Below are 26,144 nucleotides of genomic sequence, written 5' to 3'. Positions count from 1 at the left end.
ACCTGCTCGCCCGGGGGGGGCTCGGCTGCGCAGCCGGAGCAGGAAGGGGATGCGCCGAGGCCTGGCCCGGCTGCGCAGCCAGCCCAGCCGTGCGGGCGCGAAGACCCGGGCTGCGCAGCCGGAGGAGCACCGCCGTGCCCGGGCTGGTCGGAGGGGCACCGCCGTACCTGCGCGGGCCCGAGGCCAGGGCAGCCCTTCAGCCATGGCAGGAACCTGGCACCCCTTCCCGCCCGCGCAGGGCGCATGCGCTGTTTGTGCGTTGCTATGGTAGCGGGCTGCAGCCCCGGGCCGGCGGGGGACGATGGGGCTGAGGCGGCTGCTGCTGCGCTACTACCCGCCGGGTGCGGAGCGGGGCGCGGGGGGGCCGGGCCGGGTCCCTGCCCTGGCCGCGGCTGTGCCGGCACGGCGGGTCCGCGTTGGGGCTGCGGTTGGGCGTGTGGCGGGTGCGACTGTCAGGGAGGCGCGGCGTGTGGGGGCGGCTCCTGTAATGGAGGTTTTCCTCGCCTCTGTCAGGGAGGAGGACGGGAGCAGGCGGGGAGAGCGCGCACCTGCAGCCGGGTTGGCGTCGGGTGCGGATGTCTTGGCACTGCCGTTGGTTGGGAGACTTCCAGCTGGCAGCGGCTCATGGCCGATCGGGGCTGTAACTGATGACTTGGTATTGCGAAACGCAGGCGGTCTTAGTCGCATCGCGGTAAGGAGTTTAAAAAGTCAGAAGTCACCCTAGATGGCAGCAAAAAACGTGTATGCCTGATTAAAAGGGCCGTTTAAGCAAAAAGTTGCCACATCTTTGTTTTTTCCTTTGTTCTGAGAATTTTCTGAGCAGAACCCTGCTTTCAAAAGCGCTGTTGTTAAATTGTCTTCATCATTTGCCATGAACTCTGTCAGGAGACTTAATGAATTTTCAGAATTGAAACAAGATAGAGATGACCAGCTCAGGAAGTGTATTGTCGTAACAGAACTTTCTTACAAATTAAATACGTTTCTTATGGACTTCATAAAATGCAAAATGACATAAAAATTCATTTAAATTATTTGTTAAATTATGCCATGGAAAACCAAGGAGTAGCAGAACTCTTTAACAACTTTCAAAACAGGAAGCAATGCGGTTAAACATTCGAATACTTCAGCTCAGTACATTTTCTATACATTACTGCATACCGGCCTTTGTAAACACTGAAATACAACAGGTTTTTGTAAATCATGTTTTCTAGGCTTCTTGAAATACCAAACTACAGCAAGTACCCTCAGGACAGCTTCTTTGAAAGTAGTGCTGATGAAGTCATGCAAAAAGTTGTTGGGGAAAAAAGAGCTTGTTCATTTCCAGTGTAGAAAATGGCTCATAAATAATAATGCTCAGTATCTTTTATCATATAAACACATCAGAGTTGTTCATCACCCTTGTAACTCTCAGCAAGAACAGCCAACCTTCTCCTAGTTCCAAGAACTGGAAGTAGGTCTGCTGAAGCCAGTGGAAAAATGAAAGTGGAAGCACTGCTGGCTACAGTGCCTGTTATAAAGTCCCAGATATGTAATTAAGACCTTTTTATCACTTTTTTTGTTTGTTTGTTTTAAAGGAATTATTCTGGAATATGTAGAAGGTGACGAGCCAAAGACCAGATCTATAGATCTACTTGATCTTAGACCTGAGTAAGTATGGTATTATTTCAGATGACAGCACTCTGCTGTTTTATAGCATGCTGATACACAACTCTATTTGATTTAAACATATTGAGGTCAGCTATATCATTGTTCTTTAAAACACTCACAAAGAAAAGAAAATAACATAATCAAATCATTCTCCTACTATTTTACATAGAGAATCTTGCAGCCCAGCTGATTATTAACATCATGCTTTTTTGTTCAGAGGGGAAGCCTCTTTTTTCTTATAGAATTATGATTATCAATATGCCTGTACAAAGCCAACAGAAATATACAGCACTTAACCTTGTAATGTGATGAATGACAGTTAGTTCTTAGGTCCTGTAATAGTATTTCTGGTCTTCAGAAGGTTTTCAAAAAGTGGGTCTAACTCAGCACCCAGTTAATCGGTTTAAATGACCTCTGTCGAAATCACTGAAAATAACTAGACATCAGATCTCTCCTGTTAATTAATTAATCGTCATAACAACCATAGGTAAGGTGGTATAAGACAGGCAAGTTAAGTGATTCCCTCTCTCATATCTGTGTAGAGAAACTAAGTATTTGCTTCTATTGCAAGTAATGGAAGTTTTGTGGTTTCTTTCTTTTGTGAACCTAATTTCAGTTGACTTCTTTGAAAGGACAAGTAAATAGTACATAATATGGTTTTATAGTTTCCTACAGATGATGAAAGAAATTGCAGGAACTTGATATATCTAAAAATCAGAGAGTGGTTTAACTGAAGAAAAAAAATACAGTGTATTTCACAGTCAAGTTTAGATTTAAGTTTGATGGGATATCTTTAGGTAAGATAAAGGCAGAGGTCACTTCATGAGGAAGCAAGTGAGACTTGCTATGTGGAGTATGATATTCAATCACATCTGCCTCTGGCTTTCAGACAGTTGGAAGGCAACTCTCATCTGTATTCCTTGTGAGGAACAGGACGGATTTATTGTAATGAGAAAGTTGACTTAACAAGTTACTATGCTGAATTAGCTTTAATACTGCTACATGTCATTTATGCACCAGTACTTGAGAGGTTATTTGACTAGCTATTTCGTGCTTTTGGTGACAGAACATAATGGCATGTCACAGAATCTGAGAATCATTTATGTTGAAAGGGACTTCTTGAGACCCTCTCAAGCAGCGTCAGCTAGAGTAGGTTGACCAGGACCATGTGTAGTGGGGTTCTGCATATCTCTCGGATGGAGACTCCATAACCTCTCTGTGTAACTGTTCTGGTATTTGGCCACCCCCACAGAAAAAAAGTCTAATTTTTGTGTTGAGATTGAATTTCCTGGGGTTCTGGTTTGGTTTGGTTTGGTTTTTTTGGGGTTTGTTTGTTTTGTTTTTTTTTATTTGTGCTCATTGGCTCTTGTCCTTTCAGTGGGCAATACTGAGAAAAATCTGGCTTCCTCTGCTTCATTCCCTCCCACCAGCTATTTGTACACATAGAAAGTATGGAACAGTTTATGAATTTGCATGCCATATCTAGTGGATTTTTTCACAGAACCTTTTGGCTGGCATCAGACACCAGGGAAAGATTATCAAGTTTTATTCCACTCTCAAGCTATTTCTTCTGCTTTTGTCCAGCTAATGTCTTCCTCTAGGCACCCAAAAGAAAAAAACAGAAAGAAATCTGAGAGCCTGTATATGTTTTTGTTCATAGTAGTCAGCCTACATGCTCTATTCAGCCAGCTCTGGTAGGAAGAGCCTCAGAAAGATAAAAAAATGCCACCATTAAATAAAGTTGCCAAAATTCACAGAGTTTATTAGGCAGAAGAGCATGAAGTAATATGATTGTCTTAACATTCGTATGGAAGTGTCCTTGCATGTGGGCCAAAGTTAGTAGACAATGTAGGCTGCACATGTAAGATGAAAAATCCAAATTTAAAAATTACTACTTTTTGTCTACCTGGATCTGTCCAGTTTAGTAGTCTGGATAAAACCTACTGAGTCATTTTGTGAAAGAAATAAGTTGTCTGGTATTACTTAACAGGAGTATAAACACTGAGAGGATACAAATTTATGGGGATATTAATGGCTCCCATTTACAGGACATACAGAAAATCCTCTTTAGACTGCAGTAATTTACATACTAACATAAATGCTAGGCTTCTTGCTAGAACTAGTTTTAAGTGTATGTTTCACTGCTGAGTATTGTCAACCCTTAGTTTCTCATGGATGGCAAGGAATCAGCAGTTTATCTGATGATATGAATAGATGATCCAGTTCCACAGACTAGCTGTGAAACTTTCTGGGGGCTCATGGACACCAATAGACCATGAACCACATTTGTGGAAGTTATTATCATAACTAAGTGTATATAGGAACAGGCATAGATTTGTGAAGCCACAGAGATAATTTTAACACTTTCCATATATAATTTATCTTGTTGATACTTCATTCACTTGGCATTGGGCAATTCACTTTGAATTTAGGAAATTCCACTTTAATTTAGATATTTATTCTAAAACTATCAGTTTTGGATACAGATCTCCTACATCTGGTCCTCTGTGAAAAGGTAAATTTCTTGCCAAGCTAAAATTTTTAAAAGGTAGATCTTACTGAACAGCTTTAGTAAGAGGGAAGGAAGTATAGGAACCAAGAAAGATTTATCCATATTTCTTAAAGCTGTTACAGTATGAGATAAATGTATATCATTTAATTGCTTACTTCAGATTCTCTGCAAGTAAATAATAATCTTGGTTTTATATTTGTAATTATTGCCAGAAGATGAAATCTGGTGGGTTTGGATTTTTGGATTTTTTCTTTCTTCTTCTTCCTTTCCTCATAATAGCACAGATGCCATAGCCTTAGTGGAAGAAATTCAGAAAGGAGAACCTCTCATCACAGCTTCGTGCAAGGAACACATCATACATTTAGTACGAAGATTGCAAGAGAAGCTAGGGGAAAAAGAGGATCACAAGTTCTATCTTTTTAAGGTCAGAGGCATCTTTAAAATAATCTTGTGCATTTTTGAGGGTTTCAGTTGTGATGTTGTGTGTTTTTACTGCTGCATGTTATGCCTGAGAGCAAAATTTGGAATTTATGACCCATTTCTTGGCTCTTTTCAATTACCTCTGCACTGTTGAGAGTGACTGAGTCTGGCCTGGTTATGTCTGCCAGGAATTCCCCCAAAAGGCTGGGAGTTGTAACTGTTCCTGGACACTGTTTACACAGGTTTATGTGCAAGGGTGCGTTTTGGATGGAGTGAAATAATTCTCTCATTTGTCAAATAAGACTCTGTGAACCAGCAACACCCATAGTTATGTTTCAACAAAGCCCATAAATAGACCCCAAGTAAACTAGCTGTTGTGAAAGACCCAAAATATTTTCATACCCTTGTCTACTTGTTCTTAATTTTGTGAAAATTATGGGGGTTTTATGTATTCTTCTGCATACAATAATACTGGTTGTCATGACTTTTTGCCATTACTGTTATGTTTTAATATTGATAGTTCAGCTTACAGATACTGATTTAAAAGTTTGATTTAAATGAGTAAGCTTTTTTAAGAATAATGATTAGAATAATCTTTAAGGTCTTTAAATCCAGGATTCAGTGTGTCAGAAAATAATAGGTTTAATTGTATTTAATTGTGGAAATAAAAATAAAATTACTTCCAGAGACTGCATCTTGCAATTTGAAATAATTAAGTGTTGTATCTTTATGGAGTCAGCAGATGGCAGTGTGTAGCTGTTAAAACTTGCTGGTCGGTGCTGTGTTACTGATTATTACCTTAAATTTAGAGAGAAAAGGGAGAAGTTCTGTGTTGGATTGTTTGTCAAAAAAAAACCCCTTACATGTTGCTAGCTACAACTTGAGTTCTTTTGACCAACAGTACATGTCTGGGTGAATTCTGCAAATATCTGTGTATTTAACCTTGAAAACAGAGCTATGTAATAAGGCATCTTAAATTTAAAAAGTTTCTGTTCTGTTTTAGGGTATGCTCTCAACCGAGATAATGCCTTTCACAAGATTTTAAAATTGTTCATCACAAAGACTGACAAATCATCAAAAGCTTGTTTAAATTTCAGTATAAATAATGTATTTGCTCTTTGTTGGGTATAATGCCATGTTTGAGCTTCTGTATTTGGAAATACTAAAGGCAGGCAAATACAGTAAGTGCTGGCTTATTTCCTTAACTCAAGAGTAGATAGAAATGTGTGAAAAGAACTCATTTTATGTTTCAGTTCCATTTAGGGCTTCTAAATGAAACATGAGTAACAGGTGCTTCTGAGATACCTTATATTCATATTATATGAGAGGTGGATGGGAGTGAGTTTTTTTTTTTTACCAAAAAATGTTCCATGTGTTTGCATTGTTTGGAAATTAGTATTTTTTCCTGTTGCGATGGAGCACAATCTTAAATAAGTGTATAAACCCATCTTTTGTTATTTCCAGTAATTGTGTCTGTGTTGTGTTAGGCATCTTGCAGATACACAAGCTTTTGTAACAATTTCTCAGGTTTTAAACCAATACATAGCAATGGTATGCTGTAATGTTTTGCAGATTTGTATCTTAGAGACTGCTGTAGCAGATTTTGCAGAACTAAGGTACATTTTTGTAATATTGCCTTAGGGTTTGATTATTATAGTTTGCACAAGCAATTCTCGCTAGTTTAGAGTTCTGTGGATGAAGCAACTGCATCACTGGGCATCAGAACAACAGAATTAGTCCTGTGAGCTGAAATTGAACATAAACCCATCTTGTTTTCCTCCCTTTTTGTTATAATTGTTAAATATGTTTGTCGTTCAGAGCTGCCTGCATGGAGCCCTAAAGATGTCATGGATCAGATTTCCATAAATTTACATAATTATGAATTTTCATATGCAGATATTTGTATACTGTGGCTGTTTTTAAAAAAAACCAAAATGTTTTGTCATTTCCACATCTTAATTGCCCATTCCCACTGCTGTAGCTCAAAGTGTAACTTGTATTACTTTCTCTAGAGCACAGAAATTACTGTTTCTCTAACATAAAATAAGTTTTCTGTTTCTCTCTCTGTCTTTCACTTGATCATTGTTATTTGTATTTTGATCAGTCCATACTCTTTTGAGTAGAAGATCTCTGAGCTCCTTTCATTTTTCTTTTGGAGATAGGTAGCTGAGAAAGCTAGACATAAGAACAAAAAGTTGAAGCTCTGGTAATATGACAGTGATTAAATGGCATTGCTTATAAATTATTTCTTCTTCATTCTTACACTACAGAGGAGACCTAGTGGACCACTGCTGTATTTTTAAAATCCATTAACTTCACTGTCAGCAATTGCTGTGATTTCCCATGTTATGATTTGATTATGCTTTAGACTTGAGCAGAAGCCAGCTTGTAATAGGTGAAAATTGTACAAATGCAAACTTTGTTATACAGTGGACGGTTTATTAAAACAGAAACCAGATTATATCTTTTTGGTTATTTTCAAAATATCATGGCATGCTGACTTTCATTAGCAGTACCTGAAACCATTTTCACCTATGCTTGATAAACGTTAATATGTATTATTATGGTTATGAGATAATTTAGGTGAAAAATATATACTGTGATTAAAGGACCTTAGAAACTATGTTAGAAAATCAGTGACCTCTATAACCTGCACAATAGAGGCAGACACATCAAATTTGAAATCTCCTCTCTGAATTTTGTCCTGATAAGTACCTGTGTTACAGTTCTGAATGCCTTTTTTGTCATGACCCCATATAAAGTAGATGTAGCTTACTTCTGTTCTTCCTGATTTTTGAAACAAAGTTATATACCACCTGAAAGCATTTCATCACCTAAAAGACTCAAAATACTCAATGCAACTGGATCTCTTGGTTCACTGTATAAGGCTTAATACTGGGATTTCCTTCATCAGTGATCTCACTAGGCATGGTCTCCTCACTCATTTGTATTTGTTTTTACCCTTTCAGCTCTAGTCGAGGGTTACTTTGCTGGTCTCAGAGAAGGTGGAGTAAAAGCAAATATGGGGGAAAGGACAGTTCATTCAAGTAAAATACAAGTTTGAAATCAATACTATGTAAAATCTGCAGTGATAACCTGCTGAGGCATGGGGAATTTTTTAGTTAGGGATTAATGTATTACAGCTGCAACTGCTAATCTGACAGGAGGAGAAGAAAACATTAACCTATTAAATATTTTGAGTGATTGTTTTGTTTTGTTTTTTATTTGCATCAAATGTTGTTTTATTCTCCCTGCCACTGCTTCTATTTCAGGTACTTAAAGCACATATATTGCCACTGACTAATGTAGCATTTAACAAATCTGGTTCCCGGTAAGTTGGTTTCAAAGTCAAAATACATAATCACTAATTGAAGTTTTATATTTCTAAATTAAATTGTAAGGAAATTTCAATGCTCTTATCTTGCTGTAATAAGAATTCAGCTGTGCTGCTTATAAGCAGCTTCAAGCATGATTGGGGCTTAGATTCCAGGCTTCTGTGGGAGAACCAATGGGAGATGCAAAAAAGTAGCAGGTGAGATTCAGTTTCTGTAAATTTTTTCTTCCAAGGTGATAGTTTGTTGATAATTACCGTATTTCAGAAAGAAGCACCTTTATGGCAATAAAGTGAGTATTACTAAAAGCTAAATGATACTTTGACATAAATTCATTTGGGACTTTCACTGTAGTGGAATTTCATGTTAATTGATTTCACTGTGAGCATATGCCTAATCATTTTTTCCTTCATGTCTTGAAAGCAGCAGCTTGCTTGCTAGTTGAAATATGTTAAAGATTAGAAACAAGTTTTTTTTTTGATGAGTAATATTAAAAAAAAAAGGAAACTATGGTCATTAATCTATATTTTTTGGAAGAAAGAAGAGATTTAGGGTCTGAGATAGTGCTAACTGAAATCTGTGGATATAACTCATTTGACTATGCACCAGGACCAATAAGATACTGTATTTAGAAATGAATTTCTCTTTGCTTTAGCTTTATCACTGGAAGCTATGATAGAACCTGCAAAGTATGGGATACTACATCAGGAGAAGAGCTACGTACACTGGAGGGACACAGAAATGTTGTCTATGCAATAGCTTTTAATAATCCCTATGGGTAAATATATTTTCTCTGAGATACATCATAATTGCTAATCATGTTATTTTGCAAATACAGGACTGTTACTCAAACTTTAACATAAAATAGACTATCTCAAATTTAAATAGTTCAAATTTTGAATTTGTAAAGTTAAACTATATCTAATTACCATGGGAGGACACTGTATGTTATTTGTGTAAGAGATATATTCAATCATGATTTCTGCTTGAAAATTTTTTTAAATTAAATTTGAAATTCAAAGCATAAATTTTGTCAGGTATTCAGGGTCTTGAAAGATAGATATATGAGTTAGTTTAATATATTGAAACACAGATTTATTTCAGTAATCTACATGATGAGATTGTGTTTTGAATATTAACCATTATTTACAGCTTCCATGTAATTGTGTATGTTGTGTACTTACAACAGCTTGTGTTGCTTCACTTAAGGAGAAAGAAAATTTCTGTCATAGCAAAAGTGGATTTTTCCATTTGGTATTACACATTCATTATTATTTAGGACATGATTTAGAAGTGTCACAGCTGTTGAGTAATTTTTATAAAATCCACAGGGTGCCACTGTATGAATGTCAAATACGAATCTGTGCATCTTTTGTTTTCTGCAATAACTGCCCTAGGGTAGAATTGCCACCTGTTAGGTGAAGGGAATTATATGTTAGCTACTGAAGTTTCGTTGTCATTTGCTTCCTGAAGAAACTGTAGTATATAAGTAAACCATTTTGCTTCTCTGCAAAATAAGAGAAATTAATTCCTCTTTATATATTGAATCACATTGCTTCTTTAACTGTCAGATGTCCTATTTATCAATTAAGCAATATACAGTTAACATCAGGAAATAAATGTTAAAGACTTGTTCTTACGCTATTTGGAACATCATCATATCCTTCTAAATAAAAAGGCTTTATCTAACCCAGAACCTGCTATGTCAATGTCTTATATTTTGATAATATTATTTATTTTAAAAAACCAATTAATTAAATTCTTTTATATAATTTGAAGAAATTATGACAAAAATCTCTGTGAAGATCAATAACTAGACTGTAACATAAAAGTGGAGAAGTGATATATAGCAAGCAAAAACCTGATGAGAACCTTGAGCTACTTTTAATTTAAAAGTTCAGCAAAAAAAATGACTTTTTTTTCTGCTAATCTTTTAGTTTTGATACAGTGTCCCTTGCAACATTTTCTGGGTACCTCACTTCAGTCCTGCGATAACTGCAGTTGTTCATAACACTTCCACTGATGTCAGTGGCAGTTGGGTTCGACCTCTGAAATTTGGGTAAAAAGAGTTTATAACTGTTGATAAACAGATGCTATCTGATGAAGTGGCATAATTTTTAAATACATCTGAATGTATAGCAGATAACCTCATCCCTAATGTAGGATAGTCATCAATTGTGAACACTTCTGTGCTGATAGATAGGCACAGTGGCTCTTCTAGAAACTAATTATGTCTACTATTTTTTTTCCCTTAACTTCTTTTTTTGAAATCCTGCTCCAGGATGTTGTAGTGCATCAGAACGCACCAAAATGCATGCAAGCTTTGACAACTGGGTATTGTTTCTGTGAGTTCTACTGTCTTAGAAGTCAGAGGGTTTTTCTAAATAAAAATGACAGGATTTTTCCATTTAGTGACAAGATTGCCACTGGATCTTTCGATAAAACCTGCAGACTATGGAGTACGGAAACAGGAAAATGTTATCATACTTTCAGAGGACATAGTGCAGAAATAGTGAGTACTGATGGATGTTTCTTATTCCTTTATGTTTCCTCAAACAGTCATTCGTGGCTGTGGGTTCCAAGTCCATGTAAGCCAACATTGGAAGGGGCAACTATTCTGCTGCATCTATTCACACATTCAGATATTGTGATCATTTCTGCACTGCAAGAAAAAGATAGTCTGACAGTTCTTAAGAAATAAGAATAAAACATACGGAATTGTATACAGTTTGAAATTATATTTTTATTTTTAGTTTGTTTCAATTTCCCTTGTTTGCGAAATGTTCAAACGTTTTTGAAAAATACCATGACAATTGTAACTCTCAATTTATTGCATATATTTATTCATTGATTTGTTTACATATTTCATTTTTTTTCTAGATATCTTGTGTTGCCTCTCATAGTTGCAGAACTAAAAATACAAGAACATCACTGTTTGTATTACTGTCTTTCATGCTGAGATCTGTACTTTCCGTACAGAACCAAGTGGAGCCACAGAATGAATTTCTGAAATTTTAAGTGTGTTAACTGGGAATATGTGGGATGCTGAAATGTCAAAGACGTATGAAATGAAAACAGTTTAAGCTTAAAAATTCTTTGTTTCCCTTCCAATGCACTAGAAGCCCTATTAGCAATAGCAGATAACTTGATGCACAGCATTCAGATTTAAAATACCAGGATAAATCCACTGAAACTCTTATTTCAATGCAGAATATATTTTTAAACAAAATTAGCTATATAATCGTTCAATAAGGCATTTCTGGAAATTGTTTCTGGAAACAACTGGAATTTAATTTGTAGATTGCGAGGCCTATAACTAGCGTGAGAATATGATGGTTTAACTTGGTGGAAGGTGAGGTTGGTATCAGTGGTTTCTTGATTCTCTGGATACTTTGAAACAGTTACTGCTTACAATGGAGAGCCTGCTTGCTTATTGAGACAGGCTGCAGTGATTTTGCTTCCACAAATCAGCTAAATTTTTAAAGGCCTCTCAGTTTTTTCTGACTTCTGTAGAGGTTAGATTAATCCCAAAGTGTTACGAGTTGTGCTAGCAAGTAATTAATAGAAGATAATAGCCAGCAGAAAATAATGTGTTTATCTGAATGAGACCTGTTTCTGAAAGGCCATTGTTGTGTATGATACATTGCTGGCAAGGGCATGTCCATAGTTAGTCGGTATAAAAAAAAGAAATGGACATAGTGAAAATGCACTAATGACCTCAGCTACTGTGTTCCTTTTTACATGGTACCTCCTATTCTTTATTAGCAGAACAATCATTGAATAATTACAGAGAATGGGAAGATGGCTATATGGTTTTTTTTAATGTGAAAAATTAAGGAAGTTCTTGAGTTTTTGCTCTTGCTTTTTCATAAATAAATAAGATGCTGTGGGGACGCCCTTGGCAAATGGTCTAGATAATGACACCTATAAAGATAAGACTGTGAGTGTACAGTGTGTTTGTGAGGACACGAAACTAACTGAAGTGTCTTTGCCCCACACCGATCAAGTTAAAGAGGAAGCCTACCAATTGATAATGTTAGGAAAGAATGTGCGTCAGATTGAACAGTAACTAGAGAATCTCAAAGAGAATTCTGAACTAAAAAGAAGTAGAAGAAGATAAAAGAATCAAGACAATTTATGACAGAGTGGAGGAGACATCAGTCTGGAAGCAGCAGTTGTCAAAACCTGCTCTGGTGATTCCAGAAGTCACCCTGGGCATCACAATCTCTGCCTAGACCAGAGAGGGTGGCCTTCCTTTCGGAGATGGCATGAGGAGTCTGCGCCTGGCTAGTGGATTGTCAGTATGGGGTTCAATAAAAAGGCCCCATTGTCCCACTCTGTAAGATGTGCATAGATGAACTTGGATGCCTTCTCTCTGGCATGTGGATCATCAGATTGTAGGAAGTGGCATGGGTTCAACTAAAGCTAGAGCACTTATGTCTGCTAGGGCAGGTGTGTGCAGTTAGGGAACACATGCTCCTAGGAAAGGGGGTGTGCGCCTGTAACACACTCAGCCTCTGAGAGAGAAAATGCGCATGGAAGAGTGTGAAAAATGGGTGTGTGATTAAAACTTCTTGGGGGTTAGAGGAGGAAGTTTAGACATTTGTAGGTGTTTATTAAGACTGCATAAGTTTATCTATATTACAGATGCTGATACTGAATACATGGTGCTCTGCTAGTTAACTATATACCATTAATAAATTAACAAACTGTTTCGGTCTTGATTTTCATGAAAACTTTTTGAACTAAATAATTTCTCTCTGTGACAAAAAAAATGAAGCACCTAAATAGTGAATTTTAATCCAGGCTCAGAAAACAATACAGGAAATCTTCCAGTAAGTCTTTTTAATGTATTGCCATTGCAAAGCGGCCGGTTAGTCCAGTTGATTTGAATAGTCATCCAGAGCTATGTGATAAGGGTTTGTTGCTCTTCTAGTGAGTTTTTGGAAGAATTCTGCAATTTTTCTGTATGCCACAAAATATTAAGTCAAACTTAATATTGTCTTGTGTAAAAATATTAATCCTGACCCATTGTTTTTGAGAAAATGTATATAAGTACTCTCTTTTCCCACTTTTTCCATCCAACGTTTCTTGCTACAGGTATGTTTATCATTTAATCTTCAGAGCACATTGCTGGCAACTGGAAGCATGGATACCACTGCCAAATTATGGGATATAGAGAAAGGAGAAGAAATAGTCACTTTAAGTGTACGTTTGCCTTCCTTATGTTTTTAAAGGTGTTTCTTGCTTTCTTAGTTTTCAAAATGAGATAAATAACAGTATAACCATTACAACAGTTTCAAAACTTGTAGTTTCTTTTACCAGGTGGTCCCACAGTGACTGCAATTACAAAATGGATTAAGAAAACTTGAAGGGAATGATAAAGCTATGGTATTTTATAAGAAGTCCTACATACAAAAAGACAGATTTTCTTATTTCAGTGATATTACTGCTATAGGCTAGAATGCCTTCCATTGCTCATTAAAGCATGTTGCTATACTGTAAATTATGACTTATAAAGTAACTCAGAGAACATTAATGTTAGACACTTCATCTGTAGGGATCTTCTTCCTGTAAACAGCAGCAGAGAGCAGCCATCCAGTTACTTCTAGATTGTGATGTCTCTCTGCTCTGTGTGGCTTGCTGGGATCCCACAGGTTCAGACAGGCCTGTAGCATAAGCTTCCTTTGGTGTATGTGGCCTATAGAGTGAGGAGGGCATTTTCTCCTCCTTGACTTTCTCTTCCTCAGAGCCCTCATCAGAGCAAAGAGCAGTGGAATACGTGAACCTTCAGATCATAAGTATGCTTACATTCATTTTTCCAACCCTCCCCACCAGCACCAATGACAGGCTGTACTGTAGTTTACTGTAAATGAATCATCTGATTTCAGTGTGTATTGGTGAACAAATGTGATTCTGTTTAAATCAAATATGGAAAAAGTCCAGTGATGTAATCAGTGCATAACTTCTTACTGCTTAAGTGATGTGCCTGATTTTTTTCAGTTGTTGGAATATTGACTATTCCACAGTCTAGTAGATCTTTCTCTCAAAATTGTGATACACTGGACAAGACAGTAAATAATATATTGAAGGGTTATAGCAGAATTATGCTGCTGAAAAAAAGCTACATGTTAAATTACATTAATGGAAAATTAATTCATAATTTGCATTCTCATACTCCTTTTAAAAAATTCTCTCAGGGGCACTCAGCAGAAATTATTGCATTGTCTTTCAACACCACTGGAGATAGGATTATCACTGGCTCCTTTGACCATAGAGTGGCAGTGTGGGATGTTGGCACTGGCAGGTACTGAACTACTAATAAGTATAATTTTACATTGCATGTTTTAATGACAAATGAAAGAGACAATGTTGAGCTACAAATTACAGACATTGTATTTTTGCTTCATTTAGAGTATGCGTTCCTTCATTTTATCATTTATTGCTTCTGTCCTGTCTGTTCTTCTGAAAAAGAATGCTGCTCATGAAATGCTTTTGTATATGTTTTTTGTCTGAAATTTCCATCTTATTAGTTCTGAGGATGCAGATAGAAGGGACAGATCCTGTGTTCATTGCTGATGAATTCTCCAAACAGGAGATTATTTTATCAACATGGAAAGTCATGATTTAAAAGGTGTCTAGAATTTCTAGATGGAACAGACTGTTTAAGTAGAAAGAAAGTATCTTTTATGTCATAGAAAATTGGTCTGGTCACATTGTCTTTAAAAACTATAGAGAGTCCATTTTCCTTCTCATAGTCCTTCATGTCAGTATAAATTTATGAAGAGGAGAAACTTTGGCCTCTCTGTCTGCAGAGAACAAAATGTCTTGATTATGATGCCAACAAATAATAATGCGGTAGCTAAATATGAACTTGTATTATCATCACAAATCCACTTGTTTTTTCAACTGGAAACTCAGTATAGGTAGAATAATAAAATTATTACCCCGATTACTGACAAAGTAATTTATGAAGATAATGATTTTATAATGTTTTCAAATATCATGTCTTTTTTCTTTTTGTGAGAGCAAGGGGAATGTCTCTGAAATTTATATATAAAAGGGAAGTGCGTGTACAATGACGTCTTGGGGTAATAAACAATGTGTATTGCTTCAAAACGAGAGTAATCATGTGATTTAAAAATTATGTACATATAGTACATCATTTAAGGCTTAATCCTGTATGCTTTGAGTTTTGTTCAGCACCAGTAGTTTAATGTTTGGCATGTAAATATTTAGGAGGCACTCATTCAGCAAATTGGACCTTTTGATTCAAATTCATTCAGCTTGGTGTTCTTGCAGATATTTTTGTTTGAAAATGGCTGCTTCTTCCAGCTTCTTGTCTGAGCCTGAAGTGAAGTCAAAGTTTGGGAATTTTCATGTTGCATTCTTTTTTTCTAAGAAAAGAATATGGACTTCACTTTAGGGTCAATACCAGGAAGTGGAATATGAAGGAGAAAATTCTCATTTAAAGACTGGCAGCTCTGGTAATTAGCTAGTGGGCAATATAATTGTGCCAGGGCCAGCATTTAGCCTTTTAGATGTCAGCTGGGCATATATACGTTTAGTAATAATGAAAAACTGCAGTCAGAAAGACTGTGTGAAAATCATACTTTGCTATATAGAGGTTCAGGTAGATTTGCAAAAATCTTGTAGGTGAGGGTTTTGTGTGAAATATGAGAAACACTGCTTTCTAAATTTGAGTTTGAACTTGATGTTTCTTCTAATTTTGTTGACTGATGAGTGGCCGTGTTCCTCTTTTTATTCTGGGTAGAATTGTCCTAAGGGAAGTTGATGTAGATTTTCTTCATAAAGTTCTTTATTCATAAAATGTTGAAGTTAAAAAAAAAAAGAGGGGGGGAGGGGAAAGTGGAGTATGCTTTTGTAATACAGGTCTGTGTTTCATCAATAATTCCTCCATGGCAGATACAGTCAGCTATAGTTCCTTTGAAGGTGTCTTCAGAGCTTCATTTGACAAATCAACAGCTTGTAACTGGGTTTGGAAGTGCTGGACATCAGGATGCTGAGAGACCATTTCTTTTTATTTGCAGTTATAGTGCAAATATTAAGACATCTATATATTAATTTTCACTGGAAGCTGAAGGCTAAAGAAGTATTATCATGACTGAAGCTGATTTTGGGGGATTTTTTACAAAAATAATTTAAATGGAAAATTTTAATGGCATTTCACAAGCCTGTTTTCTGGTTTCTTTATAAATTGTATCTGATAGATAGTGGTTTCTGTGAGATGTTCCATATGTTGCTATTTATTCTGCTTATTGATTAGATATTTATGTTGAAGCTTGAAGCCTGGACTGCCTTTTCAAAATTTAGAAAGTAAAGCTTTTAAATTTTTAAAACTTTTTTCATTATTAGGTATTTTGGGTATTAGGTATTGCAATGACAGCACTCTTAATGGCCAAATAATATGCTCACAAAATTTAGAAGTTTTCCGCTATTGTTTTCTGCTTGTTGATTTTTGGTTTTACTGTAGAAAGGTCTGCACAGTGCAGGCCTCACACTGTTAGAAAGTAAAAGGAGTAGTTCTATAAAATGACTTGAGTATAATCTGGTTTTGTTATCATAAACAAATAGAAAATTCAATTGCTCAGGAGATTTGCTTTGGTGTTCATTTAGCATATATATTAATTTAGCTGCCCTTATATATCTTATGCAATGAATAAAAACATTTCAGTCACTTAAACTCATTTAGTTGTTTTTGTAGTCATTAGTTTATCCATTAGTTAAAGCAGTTTTCTGTTGATGATACAGTGATATTAGCATTGTGATAATAACTTAATTTACTAATCCTTCAAAATATATATATCAATTAATCATTTTTAGGGTTCGTTGCCTTATAGGCCATTAATTCATAGGAAGAAATAATGGCTAATTGTACCCTTTCTATTCAGCTAAAGCTGAAGGATTTAATGGAGCTAGTATTGCCAGTCTCGTGCATCAAGAAGTTTAGGATTAATGAGGGTTAGAAATAATATTTAAATTTGGCCATCATTTGCCTGTTTCTTGGAAACATACGCACATTAAATACTTAATTAAGTTCCATTTGATCTTCAGTGGATTTTATAAAAGGTTTAGATTATATGGAGTTTTAAAGATGCACTGTTTGCAGTTCGTTGGAGTAGGATAATGGAAAGGTAATGTGGAAAAACATGCTGTGTGTGCTTTGTATGTAGATGAATACAAGAAATCTGTTTCTGGTGCTGGAAAGTTGTCACATTTCACTGGAAATACATTCACTAAAAGGGAAGGGAGGACATTTCTATTTTATTCCTTACTATCTCTCTGTCCCAAAGATAAAAAATTGAATTGATGTAGTACTAGAATCCTAAATAAGCTGTACCACTCCATTTAATTGTTTTAATGCTGAAGACTTGACACCTTAACCATACCATTTTATAAACTTACTTATAATTTATATGCGTATATCAGAATACACACTAAAAATGTAAATTCTCCCTTTCGTAGCATGTTACATGCTTTAATAGGTCACCGGGGAGAAATTAGCAGCGCACAGTTCAACTGGGACTGTTCTCTCATTGTCACTGGATCAATGGACAAAACATGCATGGTAAGAAAGTAGAGTATGTACCAAACACAGCTACTTGATATATAAAAATATATAATCTATAAATGGAAAAGTATTATTTTATATGAGTACATGTAATTCATTAAAGAATTTATAACAAAATGCAAAACCTCTAAGTTTATTTATTTCAGTGAAATCCAGTTAAATATATGTATTTTAAAGCTTATTTAGTCAATACACTGAAATAAAAAAAAAATAGGACTTGACTAAACTGACTAAACAGTGACTCTTTTTTGGTTTATATCCAGCTTTCATGTTAATACATTGTCAGACATCAGAAAGGGCCTATACACGTTGCTTTATGGATCAACTAGGTATCTATCAAGTAAATTAGTCAAAATAAGCCAAAAAATTACCCTTATTTGTGCAGCTGTGGAATGCTATGACTGGGGCACACATATCAACTTTAATAGGTCACAGTGATGAAATACTGGATGTCTGCTTTGATTATGCTGGCCAGCGTATTGCAACTGCCTCTGCTGATGGTAAGTGAAGTGACTGGGACTTCTGTAAGAATTGCAGTAGTAGCATGAAATACCTTTGTCCTTTTCCTTTGGTTTTGCTTTGAATGTAGCTTGGTGAAAGGAGTGTATCATGACTCAAAACTATAGATCAAGCCATGTTTGTTGCATTATAGAAAGTTTGGCATTAAACTTAAGAAGTTTTTGCCAGTGAAAATTTTCTTATTTTTCACACTTAATCAACATGTATTTCCCCTTTAACTTCAAACTTGCAGGGAAATATTTCACTTGTGGTTGGAAATGCATTTTAAATGTTTAGGTAAGTAGCTTTTGAGTGAGGTTTGATTTGGGTGCTCAAATTTAAGCTTAAATGAAAAAGGTAGTTGGAATTTTAATGGTGGGTTTGCTACTAAATTTTCCAAATGTACAGCAAGAGAATACACAACAAAGAGGTAGTGGAAGAAGTAATTTTGTTTTGTTATTGGTATGCAGTAGTTTTGCATGCTGATTAATTTTTCAGGAATCTCAGTAAAGAGTTTTTTCTATTCACTTGCACAGTGTTATATTATAGCGCATAATGACCATATTATGTTTTACATGCTTAAGTGTTTTGATTTGCACTTTTAGAAACAGGATACCAGACTGGATGGGGGCACTATTTGGATCTGATTTGCTGTAGTTGCTAAATTAAGACCTAAAATAATGTAAACGTTTTCCTGAAATGTAATCAATAGTTTATTAAATATAATGAATATCTGAACTATAATTAAAGCTTTCTGAATATATTTTACATGCATTCTGAAATTACAGACTTTAGTAGTCCATGTTCTATGTGGACATTTGTATTCACATTTTAGAAGTTTTCCAACAGAAACCATTCAGAAGTCAACCTTTTCCAGTGAGATTACAGACAACATACCTTATCCTTGGGGGTGACTGTTAAGATTGTCTTCTATTTCTTTTGAAATCAAACCTGAGGATGAGGTCCTTCTGACCTTATTAAAATATTCTTATTGAAATGCATGCTTAAGCATAATAATTAAAAATAGCTCCTAATCTGCTACAACAGGATCAGCAAGAGTCTATAATGCAGAAACAAGAAAGTGCATTGCAAAGCTAGAAGGTCATGGAGGTGAAATTTCAAAGGTAAGCCGTTTGTGGTTTTGCACCTTTTCTTAATTGATTATGTGTGACATCCAGTCCACCAGTTATTCCATGGCACAGGAATACAGTTAAAGAATGTGGTGGTAAATCATTAATATTTAAGACTGAGAGGTCTGGCTAAGAAGTTATCTTTAAAAAGAACGTTCCTTTAGACTAAAAGTTATCGGTCAATGATTGTTTCCAAGTCCTCACTTCTGAGCTGAGATAATACTGGGTGTGCTACTCCTATAGGCTCCACCAAGAGTCATCTCTCCATACTGTCATGTTTTTTGCTATTTGATTCCTTAGAATTGTGGCAGTTAGCAAGCTACTTAAGAAGTCCATCCCTCTCAGAGATGGATACCTGGCTTTGTTAACATTGAAATGAATGTTTTTCCTTACCTATTTTCTCAAATAGTATATAGGTTGAGTCTCTGCAATCACTTGGCAGAGAACAGGGGAGCAGATAGGGAGATGCTGTCTGAATGTTCTGTTGTTATGATCATAGTTAACAGAGCTTCCATCTGACATGTCCTAAATTATGCTTGTGTTGTTAAGCCCTCAGAGTCCCCAGATTCTCTAACAGAATAAGCACAAGTTTTTTAGTCTCTCGATAATGTCTTAAAGCTATTGCCTCTGAGGCTTTTACCATCACCCTTATTCTTTGCTTCTACCAGATCTGCTCCTCTTTACTCTTTTTAATTTCTCTGCACACCCAATTTATAGAACAGAACAGAAAAAAAAACGTATTTCTGTAGCAAAACACATGGAGAGTCTTATTTTCAAAACTGCATAGGGGAAGTATAAAGCCTGTTTCAAAAATCACTTGGTCATGAGGAATGTGCTGATGTACTTTGCTGGAAGTCTTGTCAATTTTGAATGCCAAAGTTCAGTTCCAAATACCTTCAGTTATCTTCCAAAATTGTACATATTTTTCAAACTTTGTTATTTAATGCTTGCAACCTTTCATTGTTCTTTCAACTGTGTAGTTTTCACTAGCTTTGAGGCTAGTATGCTAAGTCTGTGCTGCTTTTGTTTGATGTATTTTGTAATTGAAATATTAATATTTTGAAACTAGGATGGTTCTTAGTGAACAAAACTCACGTGCTTTCACTGTATTCATTTGGCTATTATAATCACTCTGCTGAGAGACTATTAAGTTCAGAAGGGCTAGTCTTTCCTCACTTAATACAGTCACGGCAGAATTTCACAGTCAGTGTAGATGAACTGAGGAATGCAGTCTGAATACTTGCTGACATGTGGGTGGGTTAGAGACAGCTCCCATCAGGGTCCTTAGTGCTGGCACGATTTCTTTGCTGGAAGTAAGAATCTGCTCATGTGGGATCATGTTGAAAAGTCGGTCTATTTTACTTGGAAATTGTATTTCTGGGGAACAGTCATTTTGCCCTCAGTAATTAAGCAATTTTGTATTATATAAGAAACCTGGTATTGTCCAGTTACCGCTATAAAAATATATCTGATTATCTGGAAATGCATGCAGTTTTGTCAATGAATGTTTAACAAATATGAAGACATGCTACAAAATGAGTTGCCTTCAGTAGAAGTTTTTATATTATTGAGATGTATGTTATTTAATGTAGAACTCTATAAAATATGTATAAATTTTACATTGGAATAATTATAACATTTAAATAAAGTTATTACAGTTTTAGAGCAGTTGTGATTTTGGGGGATAATATTCTGAAGTCTTGATCCTACTAAGGTCATTGTATATAGACCTTTGTACACACACAAAGTTTTCAGCCACAGAAGTTTCCCAGGGTGACTCTAGTGGACTACTATCCTTAATTTTAGCTGAAAAGCTGAATGCAAGAGTTGCTGGTTTCTGTTTTCATCTTTTAATCACTCGATATGCTTCCTTTTCTAGGCATATTGACTTGCTAAGTAATATAACTTTCTTGTATATTTTTTTTAAAGGTATGTTTCAACCCTAAAGGCAATTGTATACTAACAGCTAGCTCTGATAAAACAGCTCGACTCTGGGATGCCGCTACTGGACAGTGCCTTCAGGTATTAGAGGGTCATACTGATGAGATATTCTCCTGCGCTTTCAATTACAAAGGCGATATAATCATTACAGGTAACTAATATATTGCTTTTTTTTTTTTTTTTTTGAGACATTTGAAATCTTGTTATGGTAAACAAAATAAGTCTGAGAAGTTTCCTGGGGCAATATTCCAAATGCGGTGACTTAAAATATAGTCAAGAAAAGCTAGAAAATCACTTTTGAGCTGAGGCTTAAGTGAATATGGCCATGAACAAATTTGTATAAAGGCATGGGCATACACTACCACCTCTCCTATGGGCATATACTAGCACCAGACCAGTGGCTGAGCCATTTTCTCACAATGCGTTGCAGTGAGGGAGGTCTGGATGAACAAACAGCAAAGCTTTTTAAATGGGAGCACACCTTTTGTGTATTTGGCACTGAACTCTGTTCAGGTTTCCTTCATTTCAGACAAAAAGATGTGGGAGTGGGAAAAGATGTGAACAGCCTATTTGTGATTGATTTGATCTTTTGACTGAACTACCAAAGTATGGGATTCAGGATGATCTAAGCTAAAAATATTGCTGTGGTTTCTGCTGTTTCTTGCTAGTCATGGACAGAAAAATATTTCTGTGGCTGCTTGACATTCTGGACAGACTGTTGATGTAGGTGTTAACAAAAATGGATAAATTGTGTAATACAGCTAAATGATTCCTTCACAATGTGTCTTTATTACTAGGGAGCAAGGACAACACCTGTAGAATATGGCACTGACTGAAGAGAAGGAAAGATCCAGTTTGGTGTATGCCTACTGTGTGAGTTTTATAGCCAATAAACTCAGTTGTTCAGATCTGTTTTATTTTACCCTCTTTGCTTGCCTTCAGCTTTGCGGAAGTAAAGTTACCTAGATTTTGGTAGGTTTGACTTTGCTGTTGTCTGGTAGATATGGAATCACAGAATAGTAGAAGTTGGAAGGGACCTCTGGAGATTGTCTAGTTGCAACATGTGTGCTCAAAGCACTGTCATCTAAGCGGCCTGCCCAGGACTGACATGATTTTGAATATCTCCAAGGGCAGAGACTCCACAGTTTATCTGGGCAACTTGCTCAGTGTTTGACCACTCTTACAATAAAAAAAAGTGGGTTTTTTTATTTCCTTATGTTTAAATGGAATGTTTTCTTGTATTCCAATTTGTGTATGTTGCTTCTTCACTGGGTACCACCGAGAAGAGTCTATCTCTGTTACCTCAGTCACCTGAGAGAAATCATGATTAGTGTGAATGAATCCAGTCAAATGGCCCCATTTCATTGTGTGTCATTTTTAACTTGTAACCCTTTTAATAAAAAAATACTCACAGGTGTGAAAGGGATGTTGTTATATGCTTGCTCTGAGTACTTTTCTATTAATTTTTTTGTTGTGTAATAAAATATTGAGTTAAAATTCCAGTTTCGCTACTTATAATACAATGTCCCACTTGGTATTTCTGGAGAAAACCAGCAACCATTCATGAACTACATTGCTATTAACTATTGCGTGCATGCTGCTCTTAAGTTCCCACTCACCCTCCATTCATACTTGCCCACATCTTTCCTTTCCTTTCTGCTCAGCCCTCATTCTCCCGTTTTCACCTGAGGTAAAAAAATAATACGGGTGGTGGCTCCAGCTCTGAATCCTGGCCCAAAGATTATGGTCAGCCTGAAGAAACTTCACACCCTAAAGATTTGGAGCTAAGGATCACGACATAAACTGAGAAGTGGATGAGGAATTCCTGCAAGTTATTAACCCCTGTACTATGAGCTCTCACCAGCAATTGCCAACAGGTTTCACCTGTGCAGAGCTCGCCCCACTTCCTGGCAGAGCACCTGAAACTGCCGTTGCTCTTTGCAGGGGAGTAGCAAAGGAGCAGAGCTGACTGGTCTTTTCCAGCAGCTTTGGAAGAAGAGGCAGAGAGAGTAGGATTGAACAAAGTATGTGTGTTGACCAAGAGGAAAAAAAGCAAGAAAGGAAGCATACAGCAGAGAATGAACCTTGGAGGTATTTTGTTTATATTGTATATTTTTAGGTGGTTATGGATGTGACTTCTAAATGTTGTTAAATTTAATAGGAAGTTAATAATTTTGATGTGTTCTGACTATCTCTGAGTGCTTGCCAGCATCCTTGGGTGTAAATGAAGAAACAAAAGTGCCTGTTATGACTTGGCAAATTCCGGGTTGTTTAAAGTAGGAGCGTGTTGTGGAAGAACTAAGGATTGTGCTGCAGATCATTAAAAAATAAACCTTTATCCGTAGGCACAGTAGCTGATATTAATGGTACTGTAATGCTTGTGATATTTCCTGTTATCTTGTGCAAAGATTTATGATATCAAAAGTGTATCCCAGTAATCTGGAATTGAAAAGGGCAAGAAGGGCAAGGCAGTTTTGTGTTACTTTAGAATTTCCCAGTGTCCCTAGATCACTTTGCACCTGTACTTACAGGTGTGACATATGGGATTTCAGTCTGACAAAAATGGAGGAAAATTAGTGTAATGAAATGTGTACAAATACTGCTACAAGGCTAAAACTGAAATTTGACTTGCTGTGTAACCATCACAAAGTAAAAAAGTTCTCTGGACTGTGATTAGGAAGTAGATTTTCTTTTTTTTTTTATTATTTTTTGCTTAATCTTTCAGGTTGGGTTATTTTCTGTTGTCTTCTCCCTTATGATTTTTCTCTTTTACTATGCTAGTGATTCAGTGAATCAAACATCTATAGTAGCTTTTGCCTTCAAGCTCTTGTCCCATTTTTATGTGAAATTGTGAGTTGAGGTTTCATAGACTAAGCATTGGACTGGGCGGCCATCTGGGCTCTATTTCTGACTCTCCCTAGATTCACTGAGTGAGTGGAATTGCTTTTCAGGCTAAGTTATCCAGGTTTCCTGCTCAAATGTAAAGTACTTTTACATCTGGTGTGATTCACAGCACTGCAGAAAAGGGTGCTGACTTGGCACCTGATAAGAGCTTCAGTAGTACTCTAGGTACCATCATATGAATGCTTTGATGTTAGGCTCTATGCACCTTGGTTTACCAATATGCAGTTCTAATAAATTACAGAGATATATATTAGGAGTGCATTATATAGATGTGTTATCCTGAAACCATTCTGTGTCTCTGATATCAGCTTAATCCCTTTCTATAATTCCACTTAAGTCCATCAGCTAAAACAGTGTATTTGTGTGCTCTAACTATTGTCTGGTGCCTTTTTAATCTTATAAAAACATTTGAATTCTGCATACCTTACACTCTCCAAGCTACTACTTTAATCACTGAGTGGTTTGAGTGGGATGTGGCTTTCAACTTTATCCTGGAATGCTGGCAAACTTGATTCACAATGACTTTATTGAAAAGGATTACCTCAGAAGACTCCTGAAGTGTGTTTTAGCAATGACTGTCACTGTGGAAATCGTATTTACTGTATTGTTTCTGTCCTTTAGATCTCCAAATCCTTCCAGTATATACCTCTGTGAATATACAAGTTTGTTTTTTTGTGGGAAAGAAGCCCTTAGCTTGTATGATGTAACTTCTCCAGGACAGAACATGCATTTTACAAGACAAGGATGAGGATTTCCATGTAAGCATACAATGTGTACTTGGACCCTTGATGTATGCTTTTTATATCTCTTGAGATTCAAATTATTCCCTGAATAGGTGAGGATAATACTACTCATACCCACTCACGTTTTAAAAGTGGCATTTTGTGAGAAGTTTTTTGGCCCCTTCTGTGGGATCACTTGCATTTCCTGGGTAGTTAGTGAAAGGATATAAAATATATCCTGCTTGATTAGATTTTCCAGTTTGTTTCACTTTACTGTCTAATTTTCAGCTGAAGCTAGGAGCAAGGGCACAGTATCCATCAGCCAGACCTGTCCTCGCTGAAAATAATTTTAATTAGTTTGATAGTCCAGCTGTCTGATTTAACTGTCTGTCCTGCTAAATGCTGTACAGCTGCAGGTTGCTTTCTGAGGGCCTGTTCCTTGTGATGGCTGGCTTTAGAGTGGGTTTGAAAAACTGAAGGAGTGGCCTTATGAGTTTGCTCATACTTAGCAAAATCTTAGGAATGGCTCTGTCTTAAAATTCTTAAATTGTCTAGTATGGATGTGCTTTCCTTCTCACTTGGAACTTGGTTTATTTATTAAGTAGCTCGTGTGCGCTCTATATTTCAGTGGAGTGGTGGGGCTTTTCCCTCTGACATTTTGAAAGTCATGGTGATGTTCCTGTGCTCATCTGTCTGCAGCTCTGCACGAAACTGGACAAGAGAAACACTAATGTTGCCCTTTCCAGAAAAGTTGCCTGCTGAATTTAATATGATAACTGTAAACAGGTGACCATTTTCATCATTGATCACAATAAAGTGGTTAATTTATTTCAAGATACTATGAAAGTCTTCAGTGTTATGACAAAATTGAGGTATAGTTTTTCAACTTCTAATGATCCCAACATTAAAAGCACCCTAAACAAAACCAAACTAAAAATTAGGTTTTTAAATACTTATTTTTTCAATGGGTAATTCTTATGTGTTAGAATGAATGTATCTACAGGCCAAAATCTGCTCTTCATTAGGTGGGTGGTAGACTCAACACCAAGTTGGAAGGCACCTTTCCCCAAAGCCTGCTTACAGAGCAAGGTGATGAGTGGGGCAACTTCCATCATGCTGATGTATACAGAGAGGTTGAACAGCATATAATTTACTCTGAGATTTTTACCTAAAATTGTATGAAGTTCTCATTTGTGTGTATTTAACGTTGACTTGAATTTTTTTCAGCCGTTTTAAACGGTGGACAAATCCTGTTCTGCTTTACTCCGTTAAGTGTTGTTGTTTATTTTTCTGTTTAGCAGTAGAAATACCTTCATACCTAGGCAATAAATATCTGTGCAAACTTAAACAGAAGAAACTCCCAAACTTGTCTCCCCCACCCCCTGCCCACCTTTGCAGGTACTGAAAGTAGCTAGAGTGAGCATGAATAGAGATTTGGTATGTTGG

General features: G+C 36.4%; 1 protein-coding gene across 3 annotated transcripts; it reads left to right on the top strand.

Moving 5' to 3' along the window:
- Nucleotides 1-253: 253 nt before the first annotated feature.
- On the top strand, nucleotides 254-24,773 carry DAW1 (dynein assembly factor with WD repeats 1). 3 transcript variants are annotated; one of them, XM_042796802.1, is made up of 14 exons: nucleotides 254-341; nucleotides 1,575-1,647; nucleotides 4,439-4,583; nucleotides 7,852-7,910; nucleotides 8,567-8,689; nucleotides 10,324-10,423; nucleotides 13,012-13,119; nucleotides 14,112-14,218; nucleotides 17,398-17,500; nucleotides 17,889-18,003; nucleotides 19,049-19,125; nucleotides 21,061-21,223; nucleotides 21,870-21,945; nucleotides 24,598-24,773. In XM_042796802.1, exons 1-13 carry the CDS (start codon nucleotides 302-304, stop codon nucleotides 21,902-21,904), a joined length of 1,248 nt encoding a protein of 415 aa, XP_042652736.1. In that variant the 5' UTR covers nucleotides 254-301; the 3' UTR covers nucleotides 21,905-21,945; nucleotides 24,598-24,773. The 3 variants fall into 3 exon arrangements, with proteins under 3 accessions (XP_042652736.1, XP_032861247.2, XP_042652733.1); XM_033005356.2 differs by lacking the exon at nucleotides 24,598-24,773 and having other exon boundaries at nucleotides 13,036-13,119; nucleotides 21,870-21,980; XM_042796799.1 differs by lacking the exon at nucleotides 24,598-24,773 and having other exon boundaries at nucleotides 21,870-21,980.
- Nucleotides 24,774-26,144: the final 1,371 nt, after the last annotated feature.

Source organism: Tyto alba, unplaced genomic scaffold (genome assembly GCF_018691265.1).
Source record: "Tyto alba isolate M040663 unplaced genomic scaffold, T.alba_DEE_v4.0 Super-Scaffold_10, whole genome shotgun sequence".
In the NCBI taxonomy this organism is placed as follows: domain Eukaryota; kingdom Metazoa; phylum Chordata; class Aves; order Strigiformes; family Tytonidae; genus Tyto; species Tyto alba.
This window is presented reverse-complemented; position numbering and strand designations above follow the sequence as displayed.